The following is a 22,866-nucleotide window of genomic DNA, read 5'->3' on the forward strand; positions in this document are numbered from 1 at the left end:
GACGCCGTGTTCCAATGACGCCGGTCTGAAATGACGCAATCTGCCGCCGTGGTCGCATGCGCGACGTCTATGTCCCTGCTGTGACGACGGTATTTCGCCGGGCATGGGGCTGGCGGTTTAACAGGTCGGCTTGCGAATTGATGACTTCATCGGCCATTGGAACGGTTCTCATGGCGCGGTAAATCTGTGCCGGTGCAGGCCGATTGCATCGGAAGTTGATGGAAACCCGCGATTACTTTAGACTGCAATTTGGGTCGTGCCACCAGTGCCATGGAAAAAAAATAGCGAATTCTTACCGAGCTCCGTCTGGATAAGTGGATGCGTCGTAGTTCGTTGTCAGCATAGTGCTCTGATCATTACGTAAGAAATAAATCATTAACAAGCAAGTTCGACATACACCGCGTAGCTTTGAAGGAACACGTTTTCAGTAGTGGGAAAAAGCAATTAAGCTGATAGCCATCACACGTACAGTGCACAGCCCGGGCATGCGAGCGTTCGTGTTGACGTGAGGGAGGAGACATTAAATGCTGTTGACTGCATTTGTCGGCCCGCTGCGCTACCCGATGTCTTCCTCTGCGCACAGGAGTGAGTGACGCCGTCGACGCTTGAGGCTGATCCCGTGTCGCCGAATGTGCCCTCAGGCGAGCGGCTCGGCCTCCTGGAGAGATCAGTGCAGGCCGTGTCGAACAGCATGAACTCGCAGCTGGACCGGCTGCACTCCCAGCTGGACGCCCTGCTGGAGAGGAACGTCCAGCTGAACACCAGGTGGGCTGCAGCGAGAGGAAAAGCTACTCGCCTGTCTGGACTGATGCGCGGCAACGTGTGGACTGCACAGTCCGTTCACGGCCGTGGGGTCTGGGTCACGCCGTGGCAGCCAGCTCCTGATTGGTTTTGAACCACAGGGGAAGCTCGCTCGGTTGCGGTGGAGATTGCTTGCTGCAGGGCGGATGGTTATGCTGAGGACTTGTCCGGTGTACGGTTGTTTGAAATGGTGAGCTGTAGAACTCAGAATTCAAAACGAGTTGAGACTGTTGTTCCAGACACAACTTGGTTGCCAAAGTATTTCCAACTGTGCGGTACTTTGTCCGGTATCTGAGCCGCTTGACGTTTAGGAATCGACGGCTTGCTTAAAGGCTACAGCACAGAGTCCTCCGGACATACTTTCACTTTTGGGGGAGCTCAGTTGTCTTTGATAGGCGATCAAGCCTGCTTGAAGCCCAACCTAAAGCAGAAGCTTCGCCACCATTGCTGATACGGTGAGACCCATACATTCTCATTGCGGTATTATGCGATGCTGCCTCTCCACCACCGAAAGGTGCACTGCCAGCGGCGGTAAAAGTGTATTTTTTTATCGCCGACTGAATTTCTGCGGACAAATTTGTCGCCAACAGCGTAACACGATACTATTTGACATAAAATGACTATGAAGTTCATGCTCAATAGTGTTATCTGAAAGCGGAGGTTCATGGAAAGCCTCTTTCATCCCTTCAACTTTCAATAACATGCATCACAACCGAAACGTTCATGTATACAATAACATTCAACCAATGCCAGGATAATTGCTGCTGCGAAGAATGCACACACCGGCCCTAGACAATGGGAAAGCCCAATTAAAAAAGCAGTCTTCTTCCACCCTCGGGATTTGCGGAGACCTCACGTATAAGCTTAATCTAAAGCTGGATTTGCTATCCTGGAACGCCTAAAGAGATGGCGAAGGACTTCGACAGCCAGGGGAGCTGGGCACATGGCAGAAATCCAGCCGGTGACAGGCAGTGCTGGGGAAGGATGCCCAAAGTGCAGGCCTTCCCGAGGCCATGTCCCCTTATAGAACCACGCGTGCGCATCCAAGCCTCAGCCTATCATCATCATAACTTCCGCCATACCTCAGGCATGCTCCAGGCCTGGTGCGGCATGTGCTGCCTGGCAGGCGCCTTTCGCTGCGCTACAGCAATTGATTTATCGAGGCTTTAACTGGGATTCTGGGCTGTCTGGAAAGGAAGGAACAATATATTGGGTTTCTGATTAGGCTCGGATTGAGGTGAACGCGACTGTGCAGATGTTAGACAAAAGGCAGTGGGGGTGTGTTAGAAGGATGCATCGTAGTCGCGGAAAAATGGGACCACAATCACAAAGCTGTTTGAAGGAAACAAGTGCTAGTTGCTTCATATCCTTGCCACGCAGAGCAGATTACAGTTATTTACGGCTGCAGACCAACTTTAGAAGACCGTTGCATGCTCTGCCGAACCGAGGCTAGCAGAAGTTCTATGCTCAAGCTTAATGCTTTTCCGTCGTTTGAACAGTGAAATGTCACGCGTTTTCAAAAACATGACACAAACCAACTGTTGGCGATCCTAGCCGTCTTGATTACCCTTTCCATCCAGGAGCTCAACAGTTCGTTCGTTGGTTTGAACGCACCGAAGGCGCAAAATTTTTCTGAACTCATACGTCTGGTCTTATCTGAAATATAGCCTGAAGATGCTTTTTTCAAGCTCACGCAGATAAAGCCTCACGCAAATAAACAAATTCGCGGCTGAGCATGGGCATGCACTGCCTCTTTGAGCCGCACGTCTTTATGTTTTCCGCGCAGGTGTCCGAAGGTTTAACTTAATAAGTAATATGGGCAGCTCCAGTTTTAACTGTATTTTGATCTTAAACCTTTCCAAGAGGTCCTTAGTGGGAGCCCTACCTGAATGCGCTCGAATTTTAGTAGCCGATCCGGAACCCCAGGCCTTCGGCACACTTCCACGCAAGTGGGGACTCCTTAACAGTGTCACGTATATGTTGAACCGCCTTTGAAAGAAACACGCGCTCCATGGTAACTAGGTGATATTTGACAGGGGAAATGGGCCCTGTGCAGCTGAAAGAACCTCGGGTATCCAGGTCTTTATCCGAACTTAAAGGGCTCTAAGTTCCTAATATGATCCTAAGCGGACCGTGGGCCCTGAGAACTCAGAGGCCATCTCAGTGGTCAAAGCGCTCTTCAGTGGGCCGAGTGCGGTCCCTCGGTAGCCTGACAACCTTCTGAGCTTTTCTCGATCCCCAAAAAGCAGGTGTCCAAAAGGGTCGTTGAGGCGCAGAGATATGCTCTGGGACCAAATGGGCCACTGAGCGGCCAGTGGACCACCAGCAACTAATGGAACACTTCGAGGGTCGGAATGGCACACAACTCCTTCGTGGCCAGTGGGTCTGGGCGACCAGTTAAGTCCCTATCTGCAGTGAGAGACTTCACCAACAAGAGGCTTTTTAGTGGCCGGAGGGGCTCCTCTGCGGCCAGAAGGGCCGTGATCAGCTAAATCGCCTCGATAGCGACCAGGGTGGCCCTGAGGACAAACATGGTTAGTGCGGCCCATGAACGGATGTTGCCATCAATGCTTTACGTCGCGCTGAGCTTCTGAGAGTTCATGTTGAAAGGCGTCACCTGCGTCTTACTCGTACAAAAAGGGTGATCACAGGGAAAAATCGAGCCCTGAACCTCTCGTTTCTTCGGCGCACATCCTAACAGGCGCTCAGGTGGGGGTCAAATTGACCCCCACCAAAGGTTTTTTCCGGACTGGTTTCCGAATGGCGTGGCGCGGTCGCGCCAAATTTTACATAGCTATAGACAGTTGAACAGCCGATCGTGTGGTATCAACATATCAAATGTACCTTGTAAGGTCGCTGATTTACGGCAGATCAAAATCAGACCATGGATTCTGCGAAGTCTACTTCAAGGGAATTGTTCGATCTGATGGAACAACGGATTGTTAGACGGAGCCGTGCATCTCTGAGATACTTTCTTAGGCAACATAGCAATTGAACTACCGAATTTCGTTGACCTAGGGTCAGGTATGAAGTTGAGACCAAGGCCAAAACCAGTTTTATTGCTCTAGGGCTTGCTGTATTGAGTGGATTCTGGTGCTTATTTCGAATTGATTGATAACATAAACTGCATTAGTTACGTTCCACGGACTTCTTGAAGATCCGAATAGGTCACTGACCTAAGATGACCTAAGTCAACATGTCATTTTTAGGAACATACTGCCAAGCGTAATCTTTGTCACTTATTCAAATGCAAACCTCAAAGCAGTCTTAAATTATTTTGGTCAACATGACCTTTGAAAGGCTTAACAAGGTCACTGACCTTAAATGAGCATGTGACCTTTTCCTTAGAACACGTGCATAGATTCTGGGGATGCTCTGAAGATTACCTGGGGTTTCACCTTGTTTGACGTTATTTGACTCGAAGTTCATGACCTAGAAACTTCAAGCTTTGACCTAAGTGAGTTCACTTACAGGCCAATACACCCTGTAAATTTGGTGCTTCTAGCTCTCTTAGCTTCCTGAGGTCCCAGTGGGGTCAAATTCGTCCCCCCCTCCCCCCCCACCCGAGCGAAGGGTATCCAAACGGCCACCCGAGCGCGTGTTAACCGCCACACTAAGACGGTTCAAGACAGCCTGAGTAATGCCGAGGTTGTTCTGTGTGCTGAAGCGAAGCTTAAATCACAGACAAAGTAGCTATTAAGTCCCTGAAGTGGTGCGAGTGCCCACGATAGCTAGGTGAGGCAAACTTTTTCGCAACAGGGGCCTCAGGGGTGACCAAACGGGACCTAGTAAGACGGCAGAGAATAGGCTGTACTCATTCAGCACGATAATTTGTACTGCACACAGCAAAAAAAAACCTTCTGTACACGTCCACCAAGTCCCAGGTTTTGCGTTTACGGGGCCGGGGAAAAATGGACACCCCGCCCCTCCTCCATACCGCACAGGAACTCTTGCCATCACCTCTGTCGTGGCTGGATGGTTTTGTTGGCTAAGCCAGTGGGGACTCTGAGCAGCCAAAAAACAAATGTCAGTGACTGGAAAATTTCTTTGGGGCGGCTAAAATGGTCGTTCAGCGTTTACACAGACCCCTGAAGAGTCCCTGAGGTCTCCATGCGGTGAGAGGAGCACTAAACTGGCAGGCAGCCTTGAGCATTTACTGAACTCTTGAGTGTCCAGACTGCCTCGACAGGTCTTGGAAGGGGCCTTCCAGAGGTCGAAAGGGGCCTTGAGCAATTAAGAAGGCCTCAAGTATCAAAAAGGTTTTGAAGATAACTAAATTGCTCTGGCGACGGAGCCCTCACTAGCCAGATGAGTGCTTAGGTGACCAAAAGGGCTCAATGCAATCAACTCAGGTCAGGTCAGGTTTCCCCAGTGGGCTGTTATTACGACAGGTCTTTATGCTGTCATTCTAAAAATTCATATCACTCAGCGGCTGCCGTTAACAACGAAATTGCATTGAAGTCTTTTAATAATTTTATATCAGCCTGCTTGCTCTTTCTGAACAGCATATGAACCGTTGTCATGATAAAGAAAGCTGATGCCCCCTCCCCCCCCTCCCACCTCCCCCCCCCCTAAGAGGTTTTCTGAGGATGCAGGTCCAGCACGTCGTGCAGTCGCGCCCGAATGTTTGGTAGTCTGTGGACAATTGTGCGTGTTTTGGCAACAAAAACGGGTTTCCAGCATCTTTAGGTTCTTAGAAGCGACAGTTTCTAGGGGCACTCCGCGACAATCTACTGCCAGTGAGGGCTACAGGCGCCAATCGATGCTTCTGCGGAAAGCGCGGAGGTCCGACACTGTTATATGAACAGAGCCCAACACTTTGAATGAAGGCCTCAAACAGATGCAACTACATACCAATGCACTCAATATCACACAAGGAGTGCACTTCTTTATATGCCATATCGTTATGCGGCATGGTCTTGTACATATGGTCTTGAGAAGGCTGAGATAGTATATTTTTTAAAACTTGACGAGGGACTTGATCTAGTGGTCATGTAACAACATTTAACTTGTTACAACACGCGGGATCTCGTTAAGAAAAATATATTGTCTTTACGTGAGGGTCTACCTTCCTTAGTTTGGAAATGGTGGGTGTCTCATTCTCCTGCCATTCCGCGTCCTGAAAAACGGCGAACCAGGATAAGGGCAACCACTTTTGGGTATCAGCGTTTTCCACTACCAACATGCATATATTAGTACTAATTGAGTCGGGAAGCCAAAATAACCATTTGCACACCAGGTAGCCAACAAATCTAAGTCAATCTGTGATAGCTGTCATGCATGATGCAGGAGCGTGAATTCAAATTATTTGGCGGCCTGTCCCACCCCAATGTTTATTTAAGCCTTTCAGTGTTGATTTGTCCCCCTTAATGCTGATTCTTACCCCAATATTTCCAGCTGGGATATTCTAAAATTTGAGTGATCAAATAGGCCTGCGAACAAGCCCTGCAGAACAGCTCATTCCAGAGCTATTGTTGTTACAACAGGGCTGTGTTCATCAGCGAACAGCCAAAATTGCTTTTAGAGAGCTAAATGTCAAGCTTTTACTTAACTGGTATGACGAGAGGACCACAATCCTTCAAACCACCTCTTACGTTAACCGAAGCTCTTGATTAACGAGGAGATGCCAATGGAACGTTTAAACCCCCTTCTTTTTGCCTACATTTTCTATACTACCTTACTTCTCACCGCTAATTGCCTCCTCATTGCGTAAATCATTGGCTATCATCATCATTTTGTTCATCAGTTTTCTTTTTCATCATCATTTTTCAGTATTTTCTTCTGTCTAGTTTAGGACTCTGAGACTTGGCTGGAAACATCAGCGAATTGGCCGACCGCCCGGGTCATAGGAAATGCACTGATTTGTCGCCGACCTGTCACTGAATCGAGCGACCAACAAAACCATGGGATATTTTTGTTGCCGGGTTGAGATGAAACCCTACGAAAGATACCATGGGGCCTCAGGGTATGATGAAAGAATATTTACGGAAAGACTTGCTGGTGTTGCGGGACGAAATGTATTCTTACTGAAGCTCCGCGCTATGTTGTGCAATACCTGCTGCACTATTTTGTCGTCGCCGTCAACTAAACGTTCGGCCGAAAGCTTCTTTGTTTTGGCACCAAGCGTCGTGTTAAAACCAACATTTTTGTCGCTGACCTTATCCACCAAGTCGGCACGTTTTACCGCTCCTGTCCGCTCCTTTGTTCGATTATTCTGCGACGTCCTACTTTGCCTCCTTGGTCATATATCACTTCTTCTGTGTGAAGAGTTGGGTTATTTACCGGCGCACTTAACTGAGAGGACCATAAGTGTCACATTCGTTCACGCCCACTGTCACGTTGGGTTCAATAAAATATTTAATGACTTGCTGCAGTGTTGGGGCTCGGGTCCCACAGCTCGAAATCAATGTTTCGCCTGTTGTGCGGCTGTTGGTTCTCACTTGACATCATCGTCACTTCAATACGTCATATCATCATGACATTTGTCTATAGTTGAAACAGTTACCATAATAAACTGCATGGTTAGCTTCGGAGAAATTATGTCTTTGTGACCTAGCGACAGGCTGTTCCAGGGAGTGATGCACTTCTACCCCTTCAGTCTCCATGCTGCCTCATTTTGGATAGCCCGCGTTGACCTCAGCTGTGGTTGTTGTGCCGCAAAGAAAAATGTGTCGCATTCACTTATATGTTTCTGCGTTGCATCTGCCTTTCCCTCCCCCTCCCCCTCCTCCCCTTCCCCTCCCCTTCCCTCCCTCCTCCCTCCATCTCTGATTTGGAAGTGACAGAAAGCTTGTAGATCACGACGCCGCGGGCGTTTTGGCATGTTTGCTTTCAATTGCATGCGTGCATATTTGCCACCGATACGGTGGTTCTGCTGGTTGTATGTGAAGGGTTGTTTTGTACGGATCAAAATTTGTGCTTATACATCTTTCCCTATTCTGCCGGTTTTGACGCATGACTGGCTGACTCCAAAACCGTTCGGTATTTTTTGTTAACTCCTGCCCTCCCACAAATAAGCTCACGGTCGCCTCTGGGCAGTGCATGGCCCATGGCAGATGCTCCAATCGGCGACTGGCCGGCCAGTGGTGCGTTACGCGGGTCATGTGTTGTCGTTTGATCACCGATCCGTGCTATGCCTGACAGAGGCCGTAACGCGAGGAATTATCGCTACCCAATCGCTGCTGAATACCGGCCACACCGGCGCCAGAGGAAGTCACCGTCCGAGTACTCCGGTTGGTACGCGGAAAGGGACGATATCCTTTTGCTTACGACGCACTGAAAGTTGACCTTTCGGTCATCACGAAGACGGAAGTAATAATTTGAGCGGGAAAAGTTCATCGCTCGTACTATATCGAAGTCATGGTGCTATTTTGTGGCAAGTGCGGGCCATAATGTACACGAAACTGCCGGTCACGTCGCTCTTTTGGTCGATAGCCGGCCTTCTCACCACTGCTCAGCGGATGTGTGGGTCAGCCTCCCAGAAACCGTGCGTGGTGTATTCCTCTATAACGCCCAGGTGGCAACTGGTCAGGGAGCCAGGCTGGCGCGTGGGCTTCGTTGCACAGCCCACATTGGACGGTTTGTTGAAAGATATTGGCCAAGATTGTCAGTTGAACTAAAATTGCTTTGTTAATTTGAAGAGCTTTAAGTCTTTGCTATAAACTGTCCTAGCAAAATCTGTAGGCCCTAGTTTTTTCCTGAACAGCATTCTGCCAAACTTTTTCTTCATGCAGCGAGCAGCGCTAGAAATTTCATAACGTCATCAGTATGTCAGCCTCTCCAGAAACAATGAAGGCAGGTGGCCAGATGCACTGCTTGTGGTGTTCTATTTGTGGTGTGAAGCCGCGCATAAACAATTCATCTGTTATGCTCACCTGGCAACTAATCAAAAGGACTGCGTGTATGTCACTAAATAGCACACATTCCTTGTTTGTTCTGAATGTGCTGGCTAAGAGTATCTGTGGCCAGCGGTTGGGTGGGTTGGAGTGCCAGTTTACCCCATCAGGGTAAGGATTTCTAATAACCCGCGAACGCGCGAACGGTACGGCGCAGCCACGCCAAACATGCTTTAGCTGTAGACAGTTGAATAACGGACCTTTTGGTACAAAATTAGATATACCTTTCAGGGTTGCTGACCTGTTGTAGCGGTAGACCATGTCCCGGGACAGTGTGCCGGCATGTAAGCCGAGTGGGGCGATGATTCATGTTTGAGTGAGGAGAACAGTCACGACTCGGGGAGGTGCGTTACCCCGTAGGCACGCCGGCAGGGGTGCGTCACGGTGGCGCCGGCCAGTCGCACGCAGATCGTGTTGCGGGTATGAGTCTTGGAAGGAGTATAGGAGGGGCTGCTCGGGGCGCGTGGGGAGAGTCTCTGTCGACGTTGCGTGCGGCAGTTCGCCGTTGTGTGTGGGGTAGTCCAGCCGAGATGTGACCACCGAATACCAATGTAGCAGGTCGAAGTCAGGCTATGGTCATCAACGAAGGCACGTCTAGGGAATATTTTTAGCCCTATTCGAGAATAACGTGTTAGGCAATGCATATGCTACTTCGAGATGGTTTGTTGGACAAGGAGACAATTTATTAGGATTACAAAAAGTTCCACTGACCTTGGTTCAGGTATGAATGTCAGAGCAAGGTCGAAAGCGAGTGACTTTTGCATCGGAAAACGTGCTGTGTATCGTAGTTTTGATGCTCATGTAGAAATCCTTGATGGTAGTAGGGTAACAGACTTTTTGTGTTTGAGTTTTTGAAGGTCATTGCTGTCTTCATTAGTTCTTGACATTTATTTTGAATGATCATATACGCAAATTTTGAAGGCTTTTCGTAATTCTGACATCCTATAAATTAAGTCAGGTTCCTTGCCTGAGAGGAATCCGAGAGACATTTGGCTTAGAAAAAGGCCAGCCTAAAGCTGGTTGAGCTCAAAGGTCTGAAGGCACCTCAAACACCGATCTCGGTATAATTTGACCGGTCCAAACTTATTCTTCATGGGCTGAGCCTAGGACAAAACTCCACGATGACATTGGTTAGTCATTTGTCCAGGAACAATGAATGGGATGACCAAAAGCGCTGCGTTTGGTGTTGAAATGCTGCATATTGGTGAGAAACAAAAGAACTCCAGTAACAACAATGTTCTCATCCACATGACCGGTTCCTTGGCGCTCTGTGTTGCAGCATCTGACACGAACGACCGACGGAAAGCTTTGGATAGGTAAATCGCGATTCTTCTGAGTACGGCTGGGCATCGAGCGTTAACTACGGTTAACTTTTTTCCAAGCCTGGACCTTATAATATTTCACTCTATAAACATTTTTGTAACCGGCTTAATTTTCGTAAGATTTGATCTAAACAGAAATAGCACGATTGATATTTTTGCAGCCTATGGTTTTTAACTACCGCCGTACTCCATGTGGAAGTAGCTCAGCTTCCTCCATCCAATTTTGGAGACGGTGTATGTTCACTACATAATTGGAGATTTTAGTAGGTTGGGCATGTCTGTCTCTTTTTAATTTAGATCTAAACTTTGAAGTGAGATAACGACCAATATACATAGATGAGCAAATTATATCGGCATAGTCGTCAGCGTACAATTGCCCATTTCTAGCATTTCATGTTGAAAGCCATTAGTCCAAGTACCGCGAAAGGCAGAATTGAGCCTACTTTCCACTGCAGCCTCCCTTCCAACGCCTCAGCTTTAAAAAATTAGGGCGAAATCTGGAAGAATCATCGTGATTATGTTTCTGTGGACAGCTAAAGTAATTGTGTATCCGCCCTGTCCCTTCCCAACCCCACCCCGTAACTGGCTTTGCTGACTTATTCTCCTCACATCACGCAGCATCATTCTGTACACTGTAGTTAACTGAGGCATTGAGGGCTAGACAAATACGCCACCCCGATTTTGTGCGAAAATGGGAGATAGTTGCTGCCCTGCAACTTCCCGAAAAGGAGCTTGCGGGAAGTTCCAGGGCTGTAAAATGTAGTTCATCAGACCTTTCTTTCCGAATGGTGGCACGAACCAGTGAATTAGCATCTGCCTCAGCTCCAGTTGGGACGGGAATACCGTCATAAGCACAGAAAACGTGTAAGTATGCATTCAATTAAACGTAAGGTACCAACAGAAGAAGCAGGCAGCACAACCCCACGTTTTCTGATGCAGTCAGATGAACTCGTTGCCCCTCCCTCCCCTTCCACGGCAAACAAGGACAGCCTCGACAGTGTTTGCTGACGAGGTCCTAACAGTTCAGTAGACACTGATAATCAGCAAATCAGTGGACGCTGATGATCACCACGTGCAGTGACGCAGTGAAGACTGCTGAAATCCGATCGCCCGATCCGCCTGCGCTCGCCGCTGTTGGCGTCAGCGCGGCGTGGCCGAGCCGGATGTGTCATGAGCCGGGCGCTGATATCCTCTGGCGACTAGTCTCAGGGCGTCCGCCTAAGTCTGACAACGCGCGATCAATACTTGCAGGAGTTATTGCAGTCGGCTGGCAACCCGGCCGGTGTATCCGATCTCATGCAAATGGGGCTTTCGGACGCTGCCGTTCTCAGTTGATGCCGGCAAGTTCAGCCGGTCGGCGGCTGTTCGCCGAAGACGATGAGGCGAGCACTTCAGACCCAGAGGCGGACCCACTCTGTTTCTGTGTCGGTCGGGCACCGGGTCGGATGGTGTAAGCTTGCACGCACTGCATCCGAATGTCACCTCGGGCCGAGAAATGCCCTGGCAAGTCGCAATAATATTATGGAATTCGCCCCGGTAAGCCACTTAGCCTACGCGTTGGGAACCGCCATATCGGACTTGTGAATGCTACGTAACATTCCACTCGCAATTTAAGACGCAATCATGGGCTTATCGCGGATCTGCAATATGCATTAATGTCAAGTGAGTCGGTTATATGCAAATATTTAGAATATGCTAATGGCGGGTGGCATAAAGTGCTAGCAACTGGATAACCAGTTATCGCGGGCATTGGCTGTTTGTTGGCTGTCATGGAGAATTGATGAGGCGTGCAATCCAGACCACGTTTCCTTAAACATCTCGATAGTCAGCGGACTTCGTGGCAGGGATCAAGTCACCGCCATCAAATAGCCGTTGCCAAAGATGGGAGTAGTTTCCATGTGACTTTCCACGTGAAATCATACCGAGTAGTTTCCACGTGGTTTCTACACCGGTGCTGAGTCAGTTAGTGCTCTGCAGACACACGCGCGGTAAAGATCACGGCACGTCTGCCGAGCGCGGCGTTTCTCCTCATTATCAGCAATATACGAACGCCTTTCATGGGATTCGGACGTGCCCCGTGTCTGGAATCCAGGCCATCCGCCACGTCCGCCGTTGGTGGCGATCAGCATTACCACCATTGGTCGTTCAGCACGTCGGCCCGTGCTGCCGTAGACCGGCTAATGGTGCTGACAACAGGACGCCGCCTGCGTGTGGCGGGGACCCGCTGCTGATCACCATTGCTCTAAAGCTTCTCCCAGCTTTGATCATCATCGTTGTGTTACCAGGCCCCGCTACTGGCTGATGTTGTTGTGTAGCGAGGCCACGCTGCTGACCGGCACTGCTACGGAATGAGTTTCTGCTGCTGACCGGCAGTGTGCTGCAGCGAGGCCCCGCTGCTGACCAACAGTGTGCTGCAGCGAGGCCCTGCTGCTGACCAACAATGTGCTGCAGCGAGGCCCTGCCGCTGGCCAACAGTGTGCTGTAGTGAGGCATCGCTGCTGGCCAACAGTGTGCTGAAACGAGGCCCCGCTGCTGACTGACAGTGTGCTGCAGCGAGGCCCCTGCTGCTGACCAACAGTGTGCCGCAGAGAGGCCCTGCTGCTGACCATCAGCGTGCTGCAGCGAGGCCCCGCTGCTGACCAACAGTGTGCTGCAGTGAGGCATCGCTGCTGGGAAACAGTGTGCTGAAACGAGACCCCGCTGCTGACTGACAGTGTGCTGCAGTGAGGCCTCGCTGCTGGCCAACAGTGCGCTGCAGCGGGGCCCCGCTGCTGACCGGCAGTGTGCTGCAGCGAGGCCCCGTGCTGTAGCGAGGCCCCGCCGCCGACCGGGCAGTGGGCTGCAGCGAGGGCCCGCTGTTGACCGAGCAGTGTGCTGCAGCGAGGGCCCGCCGCTGACCGGGCAGTGTGCTGCAGCGAGGGCCCGCCGCTGATAGGGCAGTGTGCTGCAGCGAGGGCCCGCCGCTGATAGGGCAGTGTGCTGCAGCGAGGGCCCGCCGCTGATAGGGCAGTGTGCTGCAGTGAGGGCCCGCCGCTGATAGGGCAGTGTGCTGCAGCGAGGCCCGATGCTGATGGTGCGGCTGACCACCGCCCTCTCGGTCTGCCCCAGGGCAGAGACGATGCGCGAGGACGTCGGTCAGTTGTTGCGGGCTTCCGAAATTGTAGACGACCAGCTGGAGCAGACCGACAACAATCTCAAGTACCTGAGGGATGAACTGGACCTGGTCAAGCAGAAGGCGCACACGATACACCACCAGCAGCATGTAAGCAGAATGAGACCGTCTGGTGATGGCAGCGATGACAGTGACAATAAATATGACAGCATGGTTGTAAGAATGTGACAATTCCATGTTTTGGGGTTGGAGTTGGGGGGGAGGAAGCGTTCTTAATCTAAACTGCGTTCAAATAGTTGTATCCGAGTAAGCTTATTATGCTTAATAGTCGACCGGGACGATTGCTAAGTTTGAGTCACTATGCAAACGTCATGTGCCCATTTTACCGTTGGATCGTTGGTGGTGAGTTAATATGAAACGAACAACTTAGGTGTGTACGTTATAAAGTTGGCAGTCGACAATTCAGTTGCGTTACTCGGGGTAGATTATGTAACCGGAATGTTGCTCGGGCATGGGTGGATTATGTAACCTGAATGCTTACAATGCCAGATGTACGCTACGAATTGACATTCAGCTCGCAGACCCCACTTTGTCATGCCATATATATATATATATATATATATATATATATATATATATATATATATATATATATATATACGCATACACATTACCTTAGTTAGGTGTCGAAACGTGGCATTTGCCAGTGATGCAGCCGTGAGTCGTGTGATCAACCATGCGTCAAGTGACTCCCCAAAACATGGTTTTGTATTCCATGTCGTCCGAAGACCTATATGGTATCAAACCTAGATCTACACATACATGTATATGTATATATATATATATATATATATATATATATATATATATATATATATATATATATATATATGTGTGTGTGTGTGTGTGTGTGTGTGTGTGTGTGTATGTGTGTATGTGTGTGTGTGTGTGTGTGTGTGTGTGTGTGTGTGTGTGTGTGTGTGTGTGTGTGTGTGTGTGTGTGTGTGTGTGTGTGTGTGTGTGTGTGTGTGTGTGTGTGTTTACATCTAGATGTGATATCATATGGGTCTTCCGGCAACGGGATGAAATACAAAACCATGTTTGGGGAGTCACTTCACGCACGGTTGATCACACGGCTCACGTGTGTATCGCTGGCAAATGTCACGTTTTGACGCGTAAATAAGCTGAAATAACGTCCTTTGGTACTCCTTCGGCACTTCGACCCGTTTTAGTTTGCAAGGGAAACAAAGGCTGCTGAGGATGAGGGGCTTACATAGCAAACGTCACTAATTCATTGGGCCAGCTGCTGCGGAGTGACTAAAGAGAGACAGCCATGAGCCCATCTAGCATTGCGCAAGCGGCATACGTGATGTCACCAAGCAAGAGCTGAAGCATGCGTTGCCGGTCTGCACAACCACCAATGACTAGGCGACGGAGCGTGCTGTATGTTTTGTACCAGCGGAGCCCTGGTACTTGTCTGCATCTGGGTTAGCATGCTCCGCAGACAGAACGAGCGAGCAATGCTCCTCCACTGCTCTGACACGACGCTGCGTGGTAATGTGCTGCAGAGGCGTAACTTTTAAGGCGATGGCGCCAAATGGTCTGGCGCCCAATGATCGGCGATAAGTGCCACTCAAGCCCGTGGAGTTGCAGAAAAACAGGCGCGGAAATCGCTATCGGCCGAGGCGAACCGTGTCGTAAAGCGCCATCCTCTGGCCATGCCGCAGTCGTTGGCCTCCTGGACGGGGCAGCCGTCGGCGCCGTGGGAAGCGCTCTGGCGAGCCGGCACAGGGCGGCGCGTGCTGCGGCTGGCGGGCGGCCGGTGCGCGCTCGGCAGCCGCGGCGGTCGATGCCGCAGCAGGCACCATTCATTCCCGGTGGCCATCCGTCTCCGTTAGCCCGCGGACCCACCATGATCTGGCGTCGGTGCAATCCCCGGCGGGAACGTACAGTGAGCGCCGTCTGAGACCCGTCCCGCGGCAGTGCTCTGTGGGCCAACGCGCAAGACGGACAGCGTCCTGGAGGGGTTGGTTTTCTATTTTTACAATCAGACGTGCAACTTATTCTTCTTTGGGTTGTTAGCTGCGTTTTTCCCTTTAAGTCAGAATAGTGCCAACAGGGACAAGTAGCAACAAGCAATTTCTTAAAATGGTTTATGAAGTGGGCGAGCGGGGCTAAATGACGAAATTTACCCTAAAACACGTCCCTCCTGGAATTGGCTCACTTTCTTCTCAAAGTCGGCAGCAGGCCGGGTCGAATTTCAGGTGGCTGGGCCTTTCCCCTCGCCCCACCTGAATATGAAGTGCACACCTAGCAGCAAGTTATCGGAAATTTAGGAATCGGATTGCTTGCATGGCATGACGTAAGGAAATATTTGGAGCCCATCCTTGGGGCCAGTGTTTTTGTTCGAGTTTTTCATCATTCGGTTTCAATGGCTTCCTTTCAATAACGTTTGTCTTTGAAATACACCGACCGACAGTCGTGCGGACGCAGACCGTCTGTGGAATATAAAGGCCACATTTGATGTGCATTCTGGTAATACTGTTAAAGCTTTTCCATTGTTCCGTTGCCAGGACAGAAATGACTATGCGGTAGTAGATACCGCCAAGTAGCAAGATTGGAAGTTACCGTACATTTCCGTTGGAACCAACTCATCGGTGATCCTAGCCAATGCGAACTATGCACCCGACTCGGGTTCCGACACCGTGCGAGTTTTAAAATGGGTCGATTGCCGGCTGATTTCCTGAAAATGTAGGTGACCCCGAGACCGGCTCCGACAACGACGCAGCAGGCTCGACGCCGATCACAAGCGTGGCGGCATCCCAGGCTTTGGATGCGTTATTCCACTGCTATTTATACTGCTGCCGCTTTATTGCTGCCGTCGCGCAGTTGTTTTGAAACTTCTTCGAGAAATATTATGAGGCTTTGCATCACCTTGTAGTAGTATCTGGAGGCCTTCACAAGTTGCGGTGGAAAACATCTGGGTCTTCTAGGCGATGGCTCAGCCTCCGTCGGAGTTGCCAATCTTGCCTCCTTACGCACCGTGGGGTAGAGGCGATCGAGACCACTCCCAGCAGATTCTGCGAAGTCCATATCCTATGTGAAAGCTGCGGAATGAAAATTCAGAAGCGGGGTGGTATCCCGTGCAATATTCACATTTTTTACTTTAAACTATTTTGCATTATATCTTACTGTTGACATAGCAGATCGGGTCAAGCAAGGTCAGACCCTCAGGTTTAACCGTTTCAAATTCATATTCATATGTCCGTAAATTGGGGCGAATAAAAGTCAAAGAATCGCTACCATATGCTGTCAGGTTAGTGTGCGGTCACGTGATTTACGAGGAGGCTTTTGGCATGCTTTGGAAAGTCTACAGACGGGATTTTCGCATGCTGAAAGCTTAGCGCGACTTGACTTCGACCTGAACCTTCCCTGTCACCAACATTAGCACATGGATGCTCTGTTTCATGATATAACAAGATTGTGAACCAATTTCATGTAATTTCCCAGCTTGGCGCCGGTGGTTTAACCTCTCCAAACTTTCCGAACCACTGAAGAGACGCTTTGGTCCACTCAGAGCTATGATCGTGCTGCCGTCGTACCAGCTTTGATTTTAGAGCAGTCTTATGCTAGGTTTAAGAGCTTGGCTTTATGCTTTGATGTTGAAAACACAAAACCGTGATGGTTAGGCGTAAAATATGTGCAAATTGAATGAGTCAAAATGTGGTGATAATTCTACGAACGGTTTGGAAGACGACCATGATAAACTCGAGGCGGAGACACCAGGCTCTCAGTCCTGGGATGGGGTAAATACTCTGTGCGACCCATGCATGCATTGGACGTCAGATACGGACATCTCAGACTGAGCGTCAGGAAAATATTCAGCAGCCATTGTATGTAAAATCACGGCACTAACCTCGCCGGGTAGGACGTGGCGGCCCTATTTGGGACGGCAGGCAGCACCATGGCGCACGCCTCACCATTTTACCCGGTCACGAGATGATGTTTGTCCCTTACTGCCTGCATAACTTGCTTGGCTCGCCGACCGGCCTGGTAACGGCGGAAGTGCTTTTTGTGGCCAAGGCACGTGATTAAGCAGAATCGTGAGTCGATCTCTTCGGCGTGCGTGCGTGCGTGCCGATGGTATTGTGTCATTGCATGTTAGGAATGTTGACGCTGTTTTTATTGGGCATCACACTGACAGAGCAATCTAAAGAGCAACAGTCGCGTTGGCATGGTAACACTGCGGTATTTGGCGGCTAGGGTATGCACAACTGTATATAATGGCTGCAGCTATATTACCATGAACTTTACTGTCACCCAGCTCCGAAGACTTTTCATGCTTAAGAAGGAGTAGGAACATCTAAGTGGCTTGAGTGTCACCCTGATAAAGGGGGGGGGGGGGGTGATGCAACCACACCAATACATTTTTCCGAGGATTCCTTTCCAGCATGCCGGGAAATCGCGTCCGAACTTAGCTAGCCCCTAGGGCATCCATTGTGCGTAATTAAACTACAAAAACGTGCTCCTACTATTTCTGATGTCGAGGTAGGGCCGAATGTGCAATGCTGCATGCCGGTCGGTGGCCGGCGCAGGCGGCGGTGGTGAAACGGGCGGCAACCGACGATTCCTCGGACTGCACGCAGCGTGCCGATGCCGTTACATTTACGAAGCAATGCATCATAAATGTATGCCCAAAACACATAAGACTGTTTCGTTATACTCAGAATTAAGTAATAACATGGCTGTTTATGTTTCGTGTCGCTACGTGGCATGGTCTGGTATTTATAAACATGTAAGGCTGATAGTTTTGTTTTCAGGAACATTTGACATTTGACATTGGCATTTCAAAGCCGAAAGCTGACCAGCATTCCACCAAAAAATTGTGAAACGTGCATAGCCGGTATAATTATTGACCCAGGAACATGAAACTTATTACCACTCGAGAAACCCCGTAAGACCAATCCATTTTTTTCGCAAGACTCTATCATTCTTTCTTTGAAACAGGCAGGAGGGTTGCATCGACCCCCATATCAGTTCACGTTATGTACAACGGTTAAAGGTAAAACTGGACATTATGAAATGGCATAAGAGCACCGTTGCACATTTCTTGAAGCGCATAACAAGAAGGTATTGCAAAATACTGAATAAAACTCTCCAGACAATGGAAACGGGATATACGCTTGAAAAATAAAAAAACTTTACTGATGTTTGTTCGCGCGATCATGGGTCAAATAATGAAAATCAAGTAGGTGGAAGTCATGCAAGAAAATTAGGCATATCACACTACCTACGCCCTGAGCCCACTATTGATTGTGTACGATCAGGGAAAATGTACTTCCCCAGTTTGGGAACTTTGTCATCTTGCACTGGTGCAGCTCCTGCCTCCACACCGATTCCACATACGACATGCTATACAAGACAGGGACACGTGCACGTACTCCCCAACTTCTATCCCAAACCTCCAGTTTTGTGCGGTGGGCTTCGAACAAACAATAGTTCAGTTCCGCTGTAACGGTGGTGGGATTGCTCTGGGCTGCATTGAAAACTAATGTAGCTTCGACCTTGGTTGGCCAAAGATCAAGAGTGAGCAGTCTGTCATTTGGGTTTAAGAAATGGATGTTGATTGCACGTCAATTAGAAACCTTAACGAGTGCTCTTCGAAAAAGTTTAGGAATGACGTAAAAGTGGTTCAAACTCAGGCAGCCTCGATTTCAGTCCCATCCGCCAATCATTGCAAGGATCTTTCCGAAAACGAACTGGCTAAAGGGATGCACTGCACTCTCCCAAACATATCTGGCTAACGGCTCAAAGGGCGCTGGTAACGCCGAAGAACATGTCAATTCACCTGCCATGCATTATACCACCTCGCACTGCGCCGCGCCGACCATGGCTTGCCAGATGGCTGGTTGCCAGATAGCCTGGCGTTGAATATGAGCGCAGTCTCGGCGAACACAAACAAGAACACCTGTCATCCATCGTTATCCATGGTCGGTGCCCAGCTTTACACGAGCATGGTAATCACATGGCTTGTTGGGCTCTTTGAAGTAGTTGCACCTGGACACAGTTGTGTGCACGCCAGGTTAATGCCAGCAAACATATAAAAGGTCACGGCTGTACCATTGTGCTTCACTATGTTGTGGCTGGGCCAGCTCGGGCCAGCTGCACGACCTCCCCACCCCTTCAAATTGATGTGGACGATGCTGAACGGTTTATGTAGGGACAGTTTTCGACTCAACAATGAAGCTCGTTGCAACTTTGTCAAGTGATCGACGAGTTTTTAAACCGATTTCGATGTTCAGTTCGATGTTCGATGATAATAAAAGAGAGCCTCAGCGCTCATTATCGCGTGCACTGGGATTGAGTTTCAGTCCTCGGCCACATTGGCCTTTATGGCTGAAATCTCACCGTTCTTGCTGCACATACACAAGGCAGACATGAGCTAAATCGAGTTATTGCTTTAGTCACATTTCCATTCGTTTGCCAGTACATCTGCAAGCTGTCCGATACAGCCTGCAGCAGAGAACAGACGGGTTACCGGGTCGACACCAAACGCCAAACGGTCGGAAGGTCGTCCTATTTGTGGTCTGCCCGGCCTTTTGATTGGATTTCTCACCGCTCAGTGACTTGTTCGTGAACAGCAGAACGTCCGCTCGTGTATCAGTTCAGAAAAAAAACGATGCTAAAAGGGTTCCCTCGTCATATTGATCCCACTCATCCGGGCTCGGTGATATAAGCTTTATCGGTCTGGGCTAACTCGGTGTAATTGAACTTGACCCAACTGATTTGCCCTGGCTTGATATGCTGCCCTGGCCCCCATCCCGATTGGTCTGAGATGCCGGTTCTGTCGTTGCTTCCCCTGCTGGTGTTTTTCGACTGACGCTTATTTATAAATGTTTGCATTATGCCGGGAAACGAATGTGCAGTGAAGGCCGCGTGTCGTTCGGAGTCCCGGTATTTTGGGCGCTTACTTTGCACTCAGCATGCCGACGACATGCTCACCTCCTGTTTTCCATCGGCGGGTTGAAGCGAGAGGTGCGGCTGTAGCCGGGTGTCCGCCTCGACGGCTCAGTTTAACTGCATGCATCCATCAGCATGCAAAAACAAATATGATGGTTTACAGACTGCCTCGATGTGTACTGGGACCGTGAATCAGAGGTCAGTTTGGGAGTCAACGGACAGCACGGGCAGGTCAGAGCTTGGGTGGCACGAAACCAGACGTCAGTACTTTATTATTACTTTCATACACGCTACACAACTGTAGAACACTGGTGTTCTCCATTGCTGTGTTAGTGAGAAGAGCAATGGAGGACAATCTCCATCCGAAATGGGAAGACTCTCACTAAGTAGAGAGTAGTGGAGCGATATGTGTTGGACGATACACAGCAATGCACGGACTAGTTAATTCGTTCTGAGCTGTTGCGATGCGTTAATATGTACATAAATACGGCTCTCATGTGCTGTATGCTAAAAGTATGTATTCTGTTGTCCAATGTGCTCAAAAGACACTTCGGAACGCATGGGCAGGGAACCGCACAGCAGAATTTCGAATCCGTAATATCATCGTTATACCATGGTGCGATCGTCGGTGTAGGAAATGACTGCGTTAGAAGCACCGACCCAGCGCTGCTTCTTATTGCTTTTTTGACCGAATGTTTCTCACTTTGCTGTGTTATGCATTCACTGTAGAGAGAAGTGCAGCGACGAACAGCAGTTCATGTTGGGCAAGTTTGTGCTAGTTTATCAGCAATAGGTGGACACCTGATTCAAGTCTGAAACGAAAAGCTTTCCCGTGCAATATCGATGTAAATTAAGGCTTCAATTGCGACGTAGAGTTTACGCCTGTCAAAAGGGTAACGTCAGGGGTCGAGTCGCATCGAATCGAGTCGAGTCGAGTTGAGTTGAGTCGAGTCGAGTCGAGTCGAGTCGAGTCGAGTCGAGTCGAGTCGAGTCGAGTCGAGTCGAGTCGAGTCGAGTTGAGTCGAGTCTAGCCGGAACGAATTAAGCTGGGTGTAGTCGGGTCGCGTCGGGCTGTCGGCCGTCCGCGTTCCATTCGCATCAAAGCGATGCTTTATGTATGGGAGATGGAACACAATTTGTCTTGAAATAGAGGCGACAATAACGCGAAAGTTGTGCTGAAAAACGGGCGACGCGTAATGAGGCTGCTACTCATTGAAATGTAGATGACGAGGAATATCACACGTTGTACTTGCCCGGAGCGATGAAACGCGACGAACATAGAAACTGAAATATGCTCTCAAATGCGCGACTGATTATGTGGTAAATGTAATTTAGTCGCCACCAATGACAGCGGGAGGGCATCACGCTCATTTCAATGTTGGAAGGCCAGCCGGCGATGGAGAAGGCAGATCGATGAGTTAATGGTTAAAGCTCTTCAACAGCGCGACCGTCACCGGTCCTATGGGCCGCACAGAGCCTATGCGAACCCCCTTCCCCTTCTACCTCATGTCTGGTGATCCCTGGTTACAGGCATGGCAAAGCCACCCTGATTTACACCTTCAGCTTTGCGGTATTTAACACCATGTTACGGTTTTGATTTTTTCAGGCAATAAACAGGCTCACCCCTCCCCTCTGTGGGCCCATCATGTACGGTCTGGCATCACGGCCGTCTCAGCTAATGCGTGGCTGCTCCATTCTAGAAATCGGAAGCGGCCATCAAGGAGACCACCGTGACGGTTCATGAAAAAATCGATGGGCAGGTGAGCCGACTGGGCGAGGCGCTGCAGCACCGCTTCAACCTGATCACCATCGACCTGACCATGATCGTCGACACCATCTTGCGGGCGCAGAACCAATCTCAAGTTCCGAGTCCGCCGCTCGACTACTGGGATGACGACTTTCACCCTCTCGAAGACGCGGACTTCCGGGCCAAGTTTGTGAACGAAATACGCGTGAAGATCGCGGAGGACTCGAAGAAGATGTTGGGTTCCGCGTGCGCTGGCACCACAGTGCAAAAGTCATCTGAAGCATTGGAGACGAGCATTGTAAAAACAATAAAATCTGCTATCAACTCCAGCTTGGGTAAGAGACTGGTCATCGCCGGATAGCCCAGCTTCTGTTTCCGGGAGGGCCGCTATTGGTCCGGCTCTCATCAAATTCCCAGTGCTATTAGCGCAGCATTAATTGATTCAATGTCTGAGTGTATGTGCGCTGAGGCCGGCATGCGACGCGTGGCTTGTCAAGGGGTCCTTTCTTTATTCGGGGCCGTGTCGATGGACCCATTTCGGCATTAATGAGGATCAGAACCGCCGTAACGTGGTACAACTGGATGATGAGCCCTCGTGATAGCACGCAGTGATTAGACACCCTCATATTTTCGACTATTATTCCACGTTTCTGGTAGCATAATATTCGACGGCCTGTGGGAGAATTAGAGCCCCCAGTGCACTGGAGATTCCTGGAAGTTTGGAAGCTCCTTTCTAGCAACCTTTAAAAATCGTATGGCCAACTTCGATGGGCCCCTGTGGCGCATTCTTTGCCTGATATCTGGTATGTCTCTGTGTCGTTTTGTCTTTAAAGACCTAGCAGAAGGGAGTCAGACATCGTTGGGAGGCCATACAAGGTGGGTTTGGACAAGGCATTGGAGGATCCGCCTTTATGATTACGTCCTCGTGGAAGTATAAAGGGCAAAGACTCCCTGGCGCATCAGAACCGTCAGGATTCACAAATCACATTGCTGTAAAATGGAATGGATAGGCGTCCAATGACAGCCGCG

At 49.7% G+C, this 22,866-nt stretch overlaps 1 protein-coding gene across 1 annotated transcript in view; it reads left to right on the top strand.

Moving 5' to 3' along the window:
* The window catches only part of LOC119110249 (angiopoietin-4), a 64,213-nt gene that overhangs the window by 34,700 nt on the left and 6,647 nt on the right, over positions 1-22,866 (top strand). The window contains exons 4-6 of the mRNA XM_037234002.1: positions 642-765; positions 13,127-13,280; positions 21,791-22,172. Coding sequence (XP_037089897.1) covers positions 642-765; positions 13,127-13,280; positions 21,791-22,172 — 660 coding nt within the window. The remainder of the gene's footprint in view (positions 1-641; positions 766-13,126; positions 13,281-21,790; positions 22,173-22,866) is intronic.

The sequence above is a fragment of the Pollicipes pollicipes genome, unplaced genomic scaffold, assembly GCF_011947565.3.
Source record: "Pollicipes pollicipes isolate AB1234 unplaced genomic scaffold, Ppol_2.1 Scaffold_7231;HRSCAF=8579_pilon_pilon_pilon, whole genome shotgun sequence".
NCBI lineage: Eukaryota > Metazoa > Arthropoda > Thecostraca > Pollicipedomorpha > Pollicipedidae > Pollicipes > Pollicipes pollicipes.